This window comes from Acanthisitta chloris, unplaced genomic scaffold (assembly GCF_000695815.1).
Source record: "Acanthisitta chloris isolate BGI_N310 unplaced genomic scaffold, ASM69581v1 scaffold39743, whole genome shotgun sequence".
Classification (NCBI taxonomy): domain Eukaryota; kingdom Metazoa; phylum Chordata; class Aves; order Passeriformes; family Acanthisittidae; genus Acanthisitta; species Acanthisitta chloris.
In genome coordinates this window covers 1-14,026 of record NW_008664961.1, presented here as the reverse complement: position 1 = coordinate 14,026, position 14,026 = coordinate 1, and the positions used below count along the sequence as shown (strand labels likewise).

Sequence of the window (14,026 nt, the reverse complement as noted above, 5' to 3'; positions counted from 1 at the left end):
TCATCTAACAATAGGCTGTGTTCCTTCCAGCTCAATTTACACACAGCTGAAGATTCCTCAACACAAATAAATGGTAATCTTGAGTAACCTGAAACTATTTGTATACTGTGAAGGGGGGGAAGGGGAAATTGTCTGCATATTCTAAAAACTGAATAAAGAAACTACAGTGAAAGATATTCAGAGATGTATGAATAAACCTCTTCAGTAAAAGCAATTCACAGGTTTACAGTTGTTTGGAAATATTTAACCACAAATAGCTGGTAACTAGTCCATTACAGGAATTTTTCATAATGAAAAACCATTAAATGAATTTTTATCTCACAGTAATTATAGCTATCATGCCGAACCTTTGATTCAAAATTACTTTTTAAAGGATAAAGTATATGCCAGTATTTTTAATCTGAATAGCAGGTATTTATCTTAAAGAGATTCTTAACTTTAAAAGAAATTCTGAGCCATAGAAAACCAGTACAAGCAAATGCTCCTTTTAACAGTTTAAGTCTTCCCCAGATAACCCTTTATAATTTCCTTGATGCTTAATCAACATGCTTTTTTTAAAAAAAAGACTCCCAACTACTCAAGAAATGTATTTGAAAACTAAATGTCTGCCAAATACTAGGCATTAGCAGTGTTACTTCTGGAAGGAGCAAATATGTTTTAGAAGTAAAAATTGTAGCTGAAGTTTCAGGGAAATCATCAGTTTTCCATTATTATATAACATCTGATCAGGCAATTTCTGATTTGAGTTGCTTTAAATACCACCACTGCCTTATGCTGACAGCAACACAAAACAAAAGAGAAATTTGCACGTCAACCCATAGTAACAATATTAGGATTTTGAACAGCTACAAATGCACCATTTGTATTTTCAGGTCCATACCAAGGTGAATTCAAAACCACCCAACCCCAAAGCAGCAGCTGGTTAAAAAAAAGAAAACGTAAGTCAAATCATAAAGCTACATAGTTTAGTACATTAAAGCAAAACTAAGGACAATGGTATTTGTATAAGGTTCCAAAACTATACAGATGAGAGGGAAAAATAATCACTGTGCACAACTCTGAGGTGGTTAAAGTGACCAGAGAGACTGAACAGTGCAAGACATGCTTTTCCAGTTACAAGTTCAAAACAGAAGTGCAAAAGAAATTAAAGTTTTGTCTGAAGTGATTCACCTTTTAGGATAAGGAAAGCTTAGAATATTGTCATCAATGTTACAGACAAATTTCCACCCCAACCCCAACACAGACACACAAAGTAGTTTAAGTTTTTCCATAATACAGCGTTTCATTCAAATAGTGTCCCCTGAGCTTGGTGATTGTGGGGACGGTTTGTCTGACATGTAGTAGATGTTAGCCTATGAATCAAGTGATGCACAGGCAGCTTCTCAGTTCCCCAGCTTTGGCTACCAATACCTGTCTTACAGGCAGGACAAGTGGCAGACAGCCTGGGTCCCAACGCTCCTGCCACTCACTTCCTAAGACCACCTCACTGTAAGAAAGCAATTGTGCTGAAAGCAGAGTCTAAGTCATGCCTGATGAACAAAGAAATTGCTTTATAGGTGTCTGTGCTCTCTCCCAGAGTTTGGAACAATTTCAGTCAAGTGCTTTTGGCAGGCTGACTAAGCTGTACATGCATCTATCCATGCAAATGTAGAATATGGCTCCCAAAACCTAGAACCAGGGTCTGTGCATATGAAGACTAGATAGAAGGCCCTTCCTGGAGTTTACAAAAATATATAGCCAATACCGTAGCTTAAGAAGTCAGTTTTACTCAGTACAGAGAACCCCAAAAAGTATTTACTTTTCAGACATTCCAGACAAGGTCACTTGTAACAAAAACGGTCAAGTTCTCAAAAACAAGATTTTAAAAGTGGATCTTTCCTTCAAGTGAACAGGACATCTGTTTTTACGCTTAACTTTTTAGTCAGTTAAGACAATTTATTTAAGATTTGATGTGAACATATGCATAAAGACAAGTTTACTTTAAACACATCTGCACAGAAAAAAAAGGTTAACCCTTCAAAACATAACAGAGCAGGTCTGGTTAGTATGTAACTATTGCAAACCTTAAGATTCTGTGCATTAGGCCCACCCATACAGAAAGCAGGGGAGAGGTCAATGAAAGAAAGTTACTGTTCAAGTCTAAGTGGTGTTCTGAAGAGGCAGCAGCCTAGGGGACACCATGAAGCTAGTCACAGTATCCAAACAAGCAGACCTGCTTGGGCTACTAGAGCAGTGTATCCTCCTGAAGGCGTCATTTTACTCCCAGGTTATTTTCTGTTTCGAAGGCGTTTAGATTTCCTAGGACAGTCTGTGGAATCAACCGCCTTCCTCCGTTTTCTAGGAGATTGTTCATTTGAGCCAGAACCTGAAGAATTTTCTACTGTGCTCTCCATCACCTCTCGCAGCTTGCGTTCAAGCTCAGCCAATCGGGCATTCTGTTCACCTATGATCTGGGTTTGCTCAAGCAGTTTCTGATCTTGATCCTGGAGCTGTTTCTGTTGCTCCTGCACCTTGACGCGCAGCTCCGAGATCTCGCGCTTCAGCGCTGTCAAGCCTGTGCCATTCGCTTTCACTTGCTGCTGCAGTTTGGTGACTTCCTGCCTCGAAGGGTTCTGCTTGGAGAACAGCTGCATTGTTGTAAGTGCTGCAGAAGGTCCTGGAACTTCAGAGAGAACTGTGATTAATCCTCTGCATCTTAAAAGAAATGGTGTCCAAGTTTTCCTATTTTGCTTATCTCCACTTCCCAAATATGAATCAGAATACCAGTTGCAAGTTACGTGAACATGTAAACAGATTCACAGTTTCTTAAGTGTCTAATAAGAACATATGGTAATCTCAGAGCACAACTAGTTTAATTTAAATTACTTGGAGCTTTTCAGTAGCCTGGGAAACAGCTCATCATTCATTTTCTGCATATAAACCTCCCTCCTTCTCCTGTATCAAAATTACATAATGATATCATGTCATCTAGACTTAGTGTCACAGATGTTAAGTCAAAAACCCAGAAGTCTGTAAATTACTTAATACAGAATAGTTAGCTTGCAGTTGCTGATTCTAATAAAAGTTCCTGAAAATCACAGAAACTAACAGCTACTGTATAATTTCTTTCACTTTTTCTCTTATAAAAGGTATCTATCACTTTTTCTGTCATTTTACTCTTCTAGCAATGCTGTGAAAGTAAGATGGAACTTTTAAGTGCTACACAGACAGAACAGTCTGGAATAGCCTAGAACAGTCATCCTCCTTTTCCTCTTCTTTTTTAATCCATTAGGATGCAGCAGAGCTGCCGTTAGGTGACACTAAGGGGTTGTCATTGGAGAGGTTATGCTCCTCCCTTAACATGAGATAGACATTTTTATGCACCATAAAGCCTTGGACTTCAAAGGCCAATTGACAACAACTATGGTTTAGGGCAGTTATTTCCTCAACTGAGAGACTCAGTATATATCAATATATATATTTGACATACATTTTTGTTAAAAAAAATTAAGAAACCATGTATAATTAAAAAATTACACATATAATTTTTTTAAAGTATAAATAACAGGATATAATTAAGAGGTAGTATAGAAACTTAGGGCTAAAAGGATGGACAGGACATAGAAGAAACAATAAGCTTCTCCTGCAGTTAGGCATATAATTTTTGCTTAAGATGTAATTTTTTTCTATAAGTTATTCTTTTAGAGAGTTAATTTCACAGTTCCTAAAATGTGAATATGTCCTGTACAGGGAGAAGTCTACATTTTTACCAACCTTTTGCCTCTGCCCATTAGGGTAACTTTGACTATGAGGCAACTACCTTAGACTTTGGTTCACAAAAGTTTTGAAAAGTCTGACAGACTATATGAAGGACCAGTTTGTTTACTTATAGACTTGTTATTTTAATTACCTTTTCACTATTACCTGTAAGTATTTTGCTTGTTAGTGTATACAGTAGTGCCCCAGGAAGGTAAAAAAGCACATACAAGCATGTTCTAGCTCTCTATGTACCACAACAGCTTAGGCAAATTCATTTGCTTATTGTTCTAAAAATAAAAGGCATCAATTTGTCATCTTGTGCCAAATTTCAACCAAATGCAATGATAAAGTCTCATTCATGGGTGGCACAAAAGCGTTTGTTTAAGGAATACACACTGTGCATAATTCTAACATACATTCAAGTGACTGTTCTTTCAGTAGTACAAATGCTCCTTAAATTTCAAAGCAAATGAATTTCAGTTAGCATTCTTAAGAAACAAGTACCATCAGTATTTATCTAACAAAGCTCACATTTAAGGGAGGGAGCTTTGAAAAGATATAGTGCTGTGAATTTTTTACAGAATAAATAAATAAATAAAACTTAACTATATATTAGAATGAATACCTGGGGCAGTTCCTATCAGACGTCCCGATACATCTGACCCAGGCATTTTTCTTTTCAGTATTGGAACAATCTTCTCATCAAAATATTCCATAGCCATGGAGGAAATGTCCCTTAGTTCCTGAAGAACTTCATGAGCTCTCTGAGGAGCTCTTGTAGAGTTTACATATCTTAGCACTCGATAAATTTCATCTATTACCTAAAACATTTAAGAAGAATTAGGATTTTCTAATAAACATACAATTATTTCAGTTAATTTAGAAATCCTGACATATTTGGGGGACATTCATATTCTGGCATATTCTTTTACCACATAACAGTTGCATACCACTGTGTGCTTGAGTTCTAGATCAGCTTTTTGAAATGAAGTGCTGTTCACGACATATCAGAGAAACTATTGACTTGATCTATCACAACAGCTCTCTTCAAACTAATGAAATAATGCTCATTATGAGAAATTTTGTTACACTACAGCAATACTTCTAAGTTACATAACCTAGACTCAGCAGAACATAATTTCCTTTTGGAGAACCTGAAATAAGATATTCTCAGCCCCAGTGCAGAACAGTCACCACTTGCATACACCCAAAACACTGCAAATTCAGATTAAATCCAAAATATATTCACTTCAATCCACTACTGACAGAGAACATAACTCTCTTATCAGGTATGACAAACAAGCCCTTTGCTTAGGAGAGACAGAGAGATGAAAGGTGTCTCACTAATCTATACATTACAGACCGAGGCAGGTCAAGACAGGAGTGCTGGTCTCTCAGCCAAAACTACACAGCTATTTAGCACAGGATGAAGAATGTTTGAAGAGTTTCCTGAAGAGCACGGATTGTAAGGACCTCGAATAGTAGGCAAGACAATACAGTCCCACCTTGTGTTTGATAAAGTTTAGCGAAAAAGTTGCAAATGCTAGACAATAGTAAAGTCTCTCATCAAGCAACAAACTAACAAAAGATGTCTCTAATTTCACCCACATTATATCCTGTTAGCAACAACATCCTCAATCTAAAACCTCACAGCAGTGCTGCTATAAGGAACACTCACACAGAATGCTGAACCTCAAATCAGGATTTGCATATTCTAACACAAATTCACTTCCTGGCAGTTGTGTGGTGAAATTTCCTGAGGAAAGCAAAGCAGGTGGGAGGGAAACCACAGAATGTAAGCCTTGAATCTGACTGACCAAAACACTATTTTCTAGTGAACTGGTAACTCTGTCGACAGAGCAGCAGTACTGGCAAACTCATATACCAAGTAAATAATTTAATAAAACCCCAAACATTTTAGCAGCTATATCAGAATATAATCAAGGTCCTTACAAATCACTGCCCACATGGAAAATGGCTGGCAAACTCACTTGCCCAACTCCTGCACACCCCAGATCTGGACTAAGTATTGCCTTTCCATCTACTCTTCAAAGCATTAAGGCAACATCTCTTTTAAGTATTCCATTTACTTTGTCAGTATCAAAGACTTCAGTTCATTTGACTTTGTTACATTATTTTTTTAAATGCATGGTATATATAAAAATAGAATGAAAAGTCAAATAGGAATATATTACACTATAGTTATTTAAAATCAGAATCATAGAGTCAACCGGGTTGAAAAAGACCTCAAAGATCATCGAGTCCAACCCTACCGTCATTACTAGACCATGGCACTAAGTGCCACATCCAGTCTCAGCTTGAAAACCTCCAGGGATGGTGAATCCACCACCTCTCCAGGCAGCCCATTTCCATGCCTGACTACTCTCTCTGTAAAAAATCTCTTCCTAATATCCAACCTAAACCTCCCCTGGCAGAGCTTGAGTCTGTGCCCTCTTGTCCTACTGCTGGTTGCCTGGGAGAAGAGACCAATCCCCACCTGACTACAACCTCCTGTCAGGGAGTTGCAGAGGGTGATAAGGTCTCCCCTGAGCCTCCTCTTCTCCAGGCTGAACACCCCCAGCTCCCTCAGCCTCTCCTCATGGCACTTGTGCTCGAGTCCCTTCCCCAGCCTCATTGCTCTTCTCTGGACCTGCTCCAGCACCTCAATATCCTTCCTGAACTGAGGGGCCCAGAACTGTACACAGTACTCAAGGTGTGGCCTCACCAGCGCCGAGTACAGGGGCAGAATCAAAATTGTTCAGTAGTATTCACATTTAACACACTTTACATTTAAAACTAATTCCCCCTATTGTACAAAAATACACCACCCATTGTAATAGTCAATGGTGTTTCCACATACAAAATATCTTAATTATTCTGAAGGACTCGAACCCTTAAGAAAGTTACCTAAAATATTCCTCAGTGACTGAGTGCTCAGTGTTACACGTATGTCATCTAAATGACTACATCTTCTGATAGCCTGGCCTCCAGCTGTTTTGTACAATGAAAATTCAAAATTAAACTCTACATATATTGTGTCTTTTCTAAAAGGCTAGGGAGGATGTATACACCACAAGTCAAGAATTAAAAAAGAATCTAAGGGCAAATAGAAATCAAGTTTAAAATTATTATTATTATTTAGATATAGTCTCATTCATTTCAGACTGCCTGGTAAAGCAGAGTATTGGCTTGTATGTTTGTTTGCAAGTATCTGAAACAGTTTCTATATATATATATACACAACATATATATATATACATATATATATATATATAACATATATATACACACACATATATCAGTTTGCCCCAGCTGTGCCAGGTTAAGCTACACAACTCTATTAAACACAGATACACATTCATATAATACAGTCTACATTTTACCTTTCCAGGTATGAAGCAACAGAGATTGGAATCCACATACTTCATGAAAGTCATGTTTAACAGAGAGAGCCTGGTTTCGACAGCAGCAAGGATGTCTGCATGACGAGCTAGTGAATGGTTTCTTCTTTCTGACTCTCGTCTGGAAGACAGACCACAAGGTGACACTGATTTAACAAGGAGTCAACAAAATCAAACTGTAACATCATTCACGTTAATTTCACCTTTAAAATCCTTTGAGGCCTGAACTTGTAATGACTAACATTAGCCTTTAAGGAAATAAAAGATACAGACTGTGGACCAGTTAGTAATAGCTGACTATACTTTTTTAGACAAAATTTCTTCTCTAAATAATTACTACATCTTATGTGATCCATAAACTCTGTATGTAATTTAGGACTATTAAGAACAAGCTTTCAGTACAAACTAGCAGGAGACACTGAGACAGTATGAATATTTTCATCTCCCCCTACTTCTATGATTAGTACTTCAATGCAATGGACATAATAAATGTAACATATTAGCAATGCTTGCTACAAAGTTTAGGTTGAGAAATAAGCACTTTTGACAAAAGATCTCGGATCAGTAGTATTTAGTTTCTTCACTCTGGGAAATCTGGTATGACACAGCAGCAGCTCCACTTATTCACAGGAAAGAGGAAAAACATTGTTTTAGTGAGAAACTAGCTCCCACTAATGCTCACATGTCAAACCCCCCTTCCTTTCCCCTGTTTAAACAGTGTCACTAAAAAACCTTGCTTTTTTTTTTAACAGAATCTTTGATCAATGATCAGTGAAGGCAGTTACTCTTGAAAAGGGCGGGCATTTATTCATTTCTAGGAGTCCTTGCTTGATTCACCAGAAGAGTCAAGTAGTACAGGACCCACTCTCCTATGCTTAAAATACCAAAGATACTTTTCACACCATTACTGCATAACTACATCTTAGGTTCAAGGTGCTTTTGAAAAAAATAAATAAAACCAAATGTCACTCAAATTTTCAAGACATGTAAGTGGAATTACCCATCAAGAAATTATTTTTCAAATTTTGCTTAAAAAAAAACCTAACACAATTATATTTAACTAGTTTTAACTGGTACATACCTTGGGAGTTGAGCTTTAACTTGCTTTTGACACAAGTTGTGGTATCTTTCCACTTTCAGAAATCCCTGATTTAACATTCTCTGGCAAACCAGGTCCATTCGCTTACAAACCTGTATTTAAGTAGAGAGAAATCTTAAGGCTCAATTAAGGCCACAATTACTTTTACTATTATCTTATTCATACCTCCCGAGTGGTAAATGATTCTCTTGTTTTTTGCTCCATTTCAACAACTAAAGACTGCAATTGAGACTAAGGTATAACCATCTCCAACAATGATTATGATACTCAAAAAAGGAGCAGCTATGTTTCACATAGTTCACCAATAAATCTCCTGACATTGTCTAACAAGAGACAGTAGGCTGGATGCCACCCATATATAAGCAGATACAACTTCCTCTAATTTTAATGGAAGTTGCACATGCCTGTGTCTGGCTTTTAGCTTGGTCTCCAGAATGATTCTGGTAGATCAAGTTAGTATTTTGTAGTCTCAAAAAAGAAGCCTTTACAGACAAGAACTCATGATGGTTTTCTTCCAGTGTTTAAGGCGTATGTTTTTGAAATCATCCACAATTAAATTTAAAAACATATGCAATACAGTGCACATGAAACAAGATTCCTTCTTGTATAAAAAAGTTCTTTCTTCTCTGTTTAACAGATTCTTTTATTTGCTGTGTTGGATACCAACAGTCTCTTCTTTTTCCCCCTACAGATTTAGGGAGAAAGGACATTAACAGCTGCAGTTAAACTAAACTACCAAATTTAACTTCCACAAATTTACCAGTTACAGGACAAAGATAACTTGCACAGAAGTTTAAAGCAATTGCAATTCAGTTCTGAAGATGCAAGAGCTTAGTGAACCAACTGTCCTTTGAAATTGATTGTGGGTTTTTTGTACTAAAGTGCACAGCTCCCACCGACACCACATTTCCGAATGAATTAGCTGCCTCTTTTTTTAAATAAACACTCCTCTCCTCCACACACTATTCACTTCAGAACTTTTAAGTCTATGTAAGTTTATACCTTGAGGAAGAAGATTCTCAGTTCTGCCAGAAAAGCCAGCACTTATCTTCTGTTTACACAGAAGGCACTACATAAAGAAGTTCTGCTTTCCAAAAGTTCTCTAGTCACAGCAAGCTTAAGGTCTGTGAGAACTGACTATTTTCAAACAGACCTGTACCAACAAACCATGAAGCAAATACTGCGGATCTGTCTGTGCTCCTTGGTATTAGATCTTCTTCGTTAACAGTCAAAGAAGGACCTGACAGGCAAACTACAGACATACACTCTGGCCCACATTCACTGATGCAGTTAAATCATCTCCTGTGTATAAAGACTAATATTGGCCCTTCAACTACAGGAAGGAAGAAACTGACACTTTTTCCTTGAGCTGTACTAAGGGTGCACAGATCTGATACTGGATTTGAGTAGAAGGCTTTACAGCTTACTTGCAGCTCTAATGCTACCAAATCCCTGAACTAGGCACTAGTACCTACACAAGGGCTACGTCAGCTCTGCAATTATTCAGCACAAGAGAAAAACAACCCTCGAGACACGATCAGCAACAGATTCAGAGGAAGCAGAGAGCGATTTTAACCACGCACACACTGACATCTGGCGGCAGAAAGGACCTTCCAGTGTGTTGAAACCCTCCTACATGCAGGACAGTCGCGATGGGTGACACGAAACACGCTGGATTCTTCTCGTTTGCTTAGGCTATGCAGCATGAATGCTCCATTTTCTCCGACATTACCCATAATTATGCCAATAATCAGTCTAGAACCCAAATACTGAGCAGATAACAGGTACCACCAGAAACCAAAAGTGTTTGTTAGCAACTCATTTTGTCCATCACCTCTTAATTCTCATCTGGTTCACAATGTAAACCATATAGCACCTGTATTTATAGGAACAATATATCTCTCCAAGACTGCACAGTCAGCAGTCATATGCAGAGTAGCACCATTATATTTTCAAGTATCCATGTTAGTCCAAGACAGTTTGACACTAGCTATTCAGTGGACTGTAAGAGAGTAAAAAGTTGCATTTTCTCACATTTGTATTTGCAAATTTTGGTGAATATTTTCTTATTCTAGTCATAAAGCCGAAAGAGTCTGAGTTTCCTCATATGTAGAGTCCAACCAGAGCCTATTTTCAAATTTCAGGGTTAGAAAGTTATTTCAACTCCATGTAAAAAGAAGAACAAGAAAGGAGTTGCTTCTTCACAGGCTGACTTATATGCACTAACAGCTTCTGTGATTCTGTGAACTAATTTTCCACTTTATTTGTAAACAAACTAAACTAACACAATCTACTAGATGACTACTACCAACTTCCCTTTCCTAAAGCATGTCTTATTTCTTCCAGGCTTCACTATCAGATAACCAATATCAAAACAGAGATAAAATATTCTAAAGTATTTAGATCCAATGTATATTCTCTTTCTTAGAGGCTATACAGACACCATGTTTCATAAGAGGCAACATGTTGATGACTTCACCAAGAAGCTTTGAAATAGAAATGCCTGTAAACACTGACTTAAACTGGGAACATTAGAGTCATGCTGTCCCAAGGCTACCAGTCCCTGTTTGTGCTGTGCATAAAATAAGCACAAGTTTGCTGCAGAATCTAAGTCAATTCTGACATGTGTCAGAATCCAAGATAACTTTCTCAGAGTGCTCATGGAAGGAGGCTATGGATTGTTTGGTTTTAATCACACTTGCTGTAGTAATAACCTGAATGGAAGTGTCTTTTCAAGCTCAGACATGTGACAGAAAAAGAAACTGGAACACAAGAATTTCATTATTATCCTACTGAGGTAAAAATTTCAAAGCTTCTGTAAGACACTAAAAATATCCCAGTAAAAGGCAGCTTCAAAAGCTGGAAGATAACGAGCTTCCTGATCAGCATGCACACCAGGCTGCAGCTTGTCCAGAACACCACAGCTTCAGACAGAAGGATTTTTTGGGTTTTCTGTGTTTCTCTCATGGTGACTATCAGAGGAAGTAGATGAAGTAAATACCCAAAGGGACTGAAAGCAAAAGGCTGCTGCTTTTCCCCTCATTCGCTTTATCTGAACTAAAGTTTTAGAACTCAAAATGTACATCATTCAGACAAGACTGCATTCTGAGTACCTATTGTTTAGACTCCATTACTTTAGATCTACTTCACTGCTTAACCAATAGGCACTTCATTTATGCCTTCAAATGCAGTAACACCAGGAACAGCACAAAGCATTATGCTCAGGAAAGCAAGTGCTTCTTTGCACAATGAGGGGCCCACGGTCTTGTCTTGCCTGATCACAATCATCACAAGCAGGAAATGTAATTTACCTCATCCTTTGGAGACAAAAAAAGACTTCTGGATCTTAAGTCTGCGATTATGCTTCTCATTATGTTCTATATAAACAATGCATGTTCCTATCTCCATTTTAATCTGAAAACATGCCTGTGTTCTATATCCTCCCACTCTACTGTCTTGTACTCACTCTGGATCCAACACCAGTTCAACACAATTTTTTTAAAAGGTTGGGTTTTTTAGTGGATCACTGAGCTAAGGTGATCCAAAATAACGAAGAGATTAGGACATCCATTTCCTTCAATGCTGGGATCCTGAGCATGCATCGAATTGGTTGGTTTAGGGAATCACTTCATGTCTACACAGGTATGACCAAACTTTGTTTAGGACAACTGATGTCCTGGATCATATGTTCCTGCCTTCCTCACGATGTTTTATCCTACAGAATGCCACACTCTAAGGGGTTAAGGAAGCTGGTTTGGGGCACATTTTTGATATGCACGAGACCTAAGCAATTCAATTAATGTAGCCCTGCAGTGTATCTTTAGCAGAATACACATTCATCTCTGATAAGCAGCTTGAGTCAGTTCTCATAGAAAAGAAAAATTTACTGTTTGTACCAGACAAATCTTAGAGCAGGAATATACAAGTCTTTCCCAAAGCTACTCATCACCTTTAAAAATCTTAAAGTGATGACATTTCATTATGAATTTATGCCTAGGCAATGTTATTTTTAAAGGCTACCTTAATTCGCTGTCAACAGTACCAGGAGTTATGTAAAACATCCTGTGTCTGTCTCTCAGTGAACTGTCAAAAGAACACTTTCAGTTCTTTTGTGCATTTGACAGACCTGGCTGATCAAGCTTATGTGGTCAAACCAGAAGGGCTTTGATTCTTTGCATCACTGCTAGTTAACAAAGACAGAGTACCTTCTTCTCAGAAAAATGCTCATAATGCCTTCTGATGTGCTTAAGGGAGTGATGATGGAGATTAATTTTCTTTGGCTGTCACTGACTCAAAAACTAAAAACAGGGAGACCAACTGAATAGTTTCCTTCATTTTATGTCCAGTATTGTTCTAAGTATGTTTCAAAGTTGGTATTTATCCTGTCTGGCTTAGTGTGTTTCTGAAACCCCTGAGAGGGGCAGCCGCCACCTCAAAACCAAACTTTGGGAGCTACATAAGAGCATGAAAACATCGTTTTTCACTTCTGAAGTACCACTGAGAGTTAAACAGCTGGTTTAGTCCTTTCACCATCACCTTTCCTACTCTCAACTTCACTGCCAATACAGCATTGCTTACAAACACTAATTTAGCACTAAAGAAACAACATTCTGTTGATCGGCGAGAACTCCCACTAGTACAATCATTTATAGAATGAACAGGAAGGTTGGAGCCAAGGGCTGTGTCTAGTGTTATAATACAGATCATGAAACACTAAGCAGACCCAAAGTATGTGATGTACTTCTCTTCATTCAAAGTACCACCCATAATTCTTGAGCCCATCCTGTGCAGGGCCAGGAGCTGGACTTTGATGATCCCTATGGGACTGTTCCAACTCAGAACATAACTGTGATACCCAAAAGCAGAGGCTGCAGCCCAAAAGGCAGGACCACATCTTTTTCACAGATCCACTACCTACTCTCACAGCAAAAGCAAAAGTCTTCAGTGAACTGACAGCATGCTCTAAGAATATTTAGGAACTGGTGCACTTGGTGCAGTATGAATAAGAACAGATTTTCTGCTTGAAGAGCTTTGAGTTTAAAGTTACAGTCAAGATGCAACACTTCAGGTTGCTGATCCAGGACACATGCAGTCTAATTTTCTGCAGAAATAGTCTTGAAATATTATCCATTTTAGGCTAATTGAGTTCTTAAAATAGAAGCAGCATAGTATATGCATGTTTACTGAGGGTTACATAAGCTGTGTATTAATTCCTTCACTATTATTCCATTTACAACTTCATAAGAGATTCAGAAAGACAGCAGCTTAACCTAATATGACATAGTTTACATCAGGCTCCTTTTGCAGGCCGTTTAACTATTGATATATATTGATCTCCTCGCTAACAGCTATGCATTTTTTGGCATTACCAAGTTCAGAGGTAGAGGTAGTATGTTTTATTATATCTACCACTACAACTGGAAGATGCAGGCAGCCTTTTGGGCAGACAAGGGCCTTCTTTGTTACATCTTTTTGCCCCACATTTATTGCTAGACAGGGCAGGGCTCTTGGAGCAGCAGGCTCACCATTTCCTACACTTGTAGGCTTAAGCTCTATAAATAAAAATAAACGTACACATGAGACACAATAAACCATCGCACGCAGTCACTAGGAGAAACGAGCCTCCGGCAGCCCCGCGCGTTCTCACAGAGGCCGAAAGGAACGAAAGAGCCCCGAGACGACAAAAAGACCGTGAGGAAAGCGCGCATGGAGGCGCACAGCCACGCGCCGGGAACCGAGGCTCGGGGGTGGTTGGGGAGAAGGGGGAAAACCCCATCCCATCCAGTCC

At 38.4% G+C, this 14,026-nt stretch overlaps 1 protein-coding gene across 1 annotated transcript; it reads right to left on the bottom strand.

Moving 5' to 3' along the window:
• Positions 1–2,046: 2,046 nt before the first annotated feature.
• Positions 2,047–13,946, bottom strand: FBXO28 (F-box protein 28). Its single transcript, XM_009071548.1, has 5 exons — positions 13,839–13,946; positions 8,221–8,330; positions 7,122–7,260; positions 4,364–4,559; positions 2,047–2,662 (listed from the first exon to the last, which is right to left on the bottom strand). The coding sequence occupies exons 1-5, from the start codon at positions 13,944–13,946 to the stop codon at positions 2,268–2,270; spliced, it is 948 nt and encodes a 315-aa protein (XP_009069796.1). The 3' UTR covers positions 2,047–2,267.
• Between the last annotated feature and the right edge of the window lie 80 nt (positions 13,947–14,026).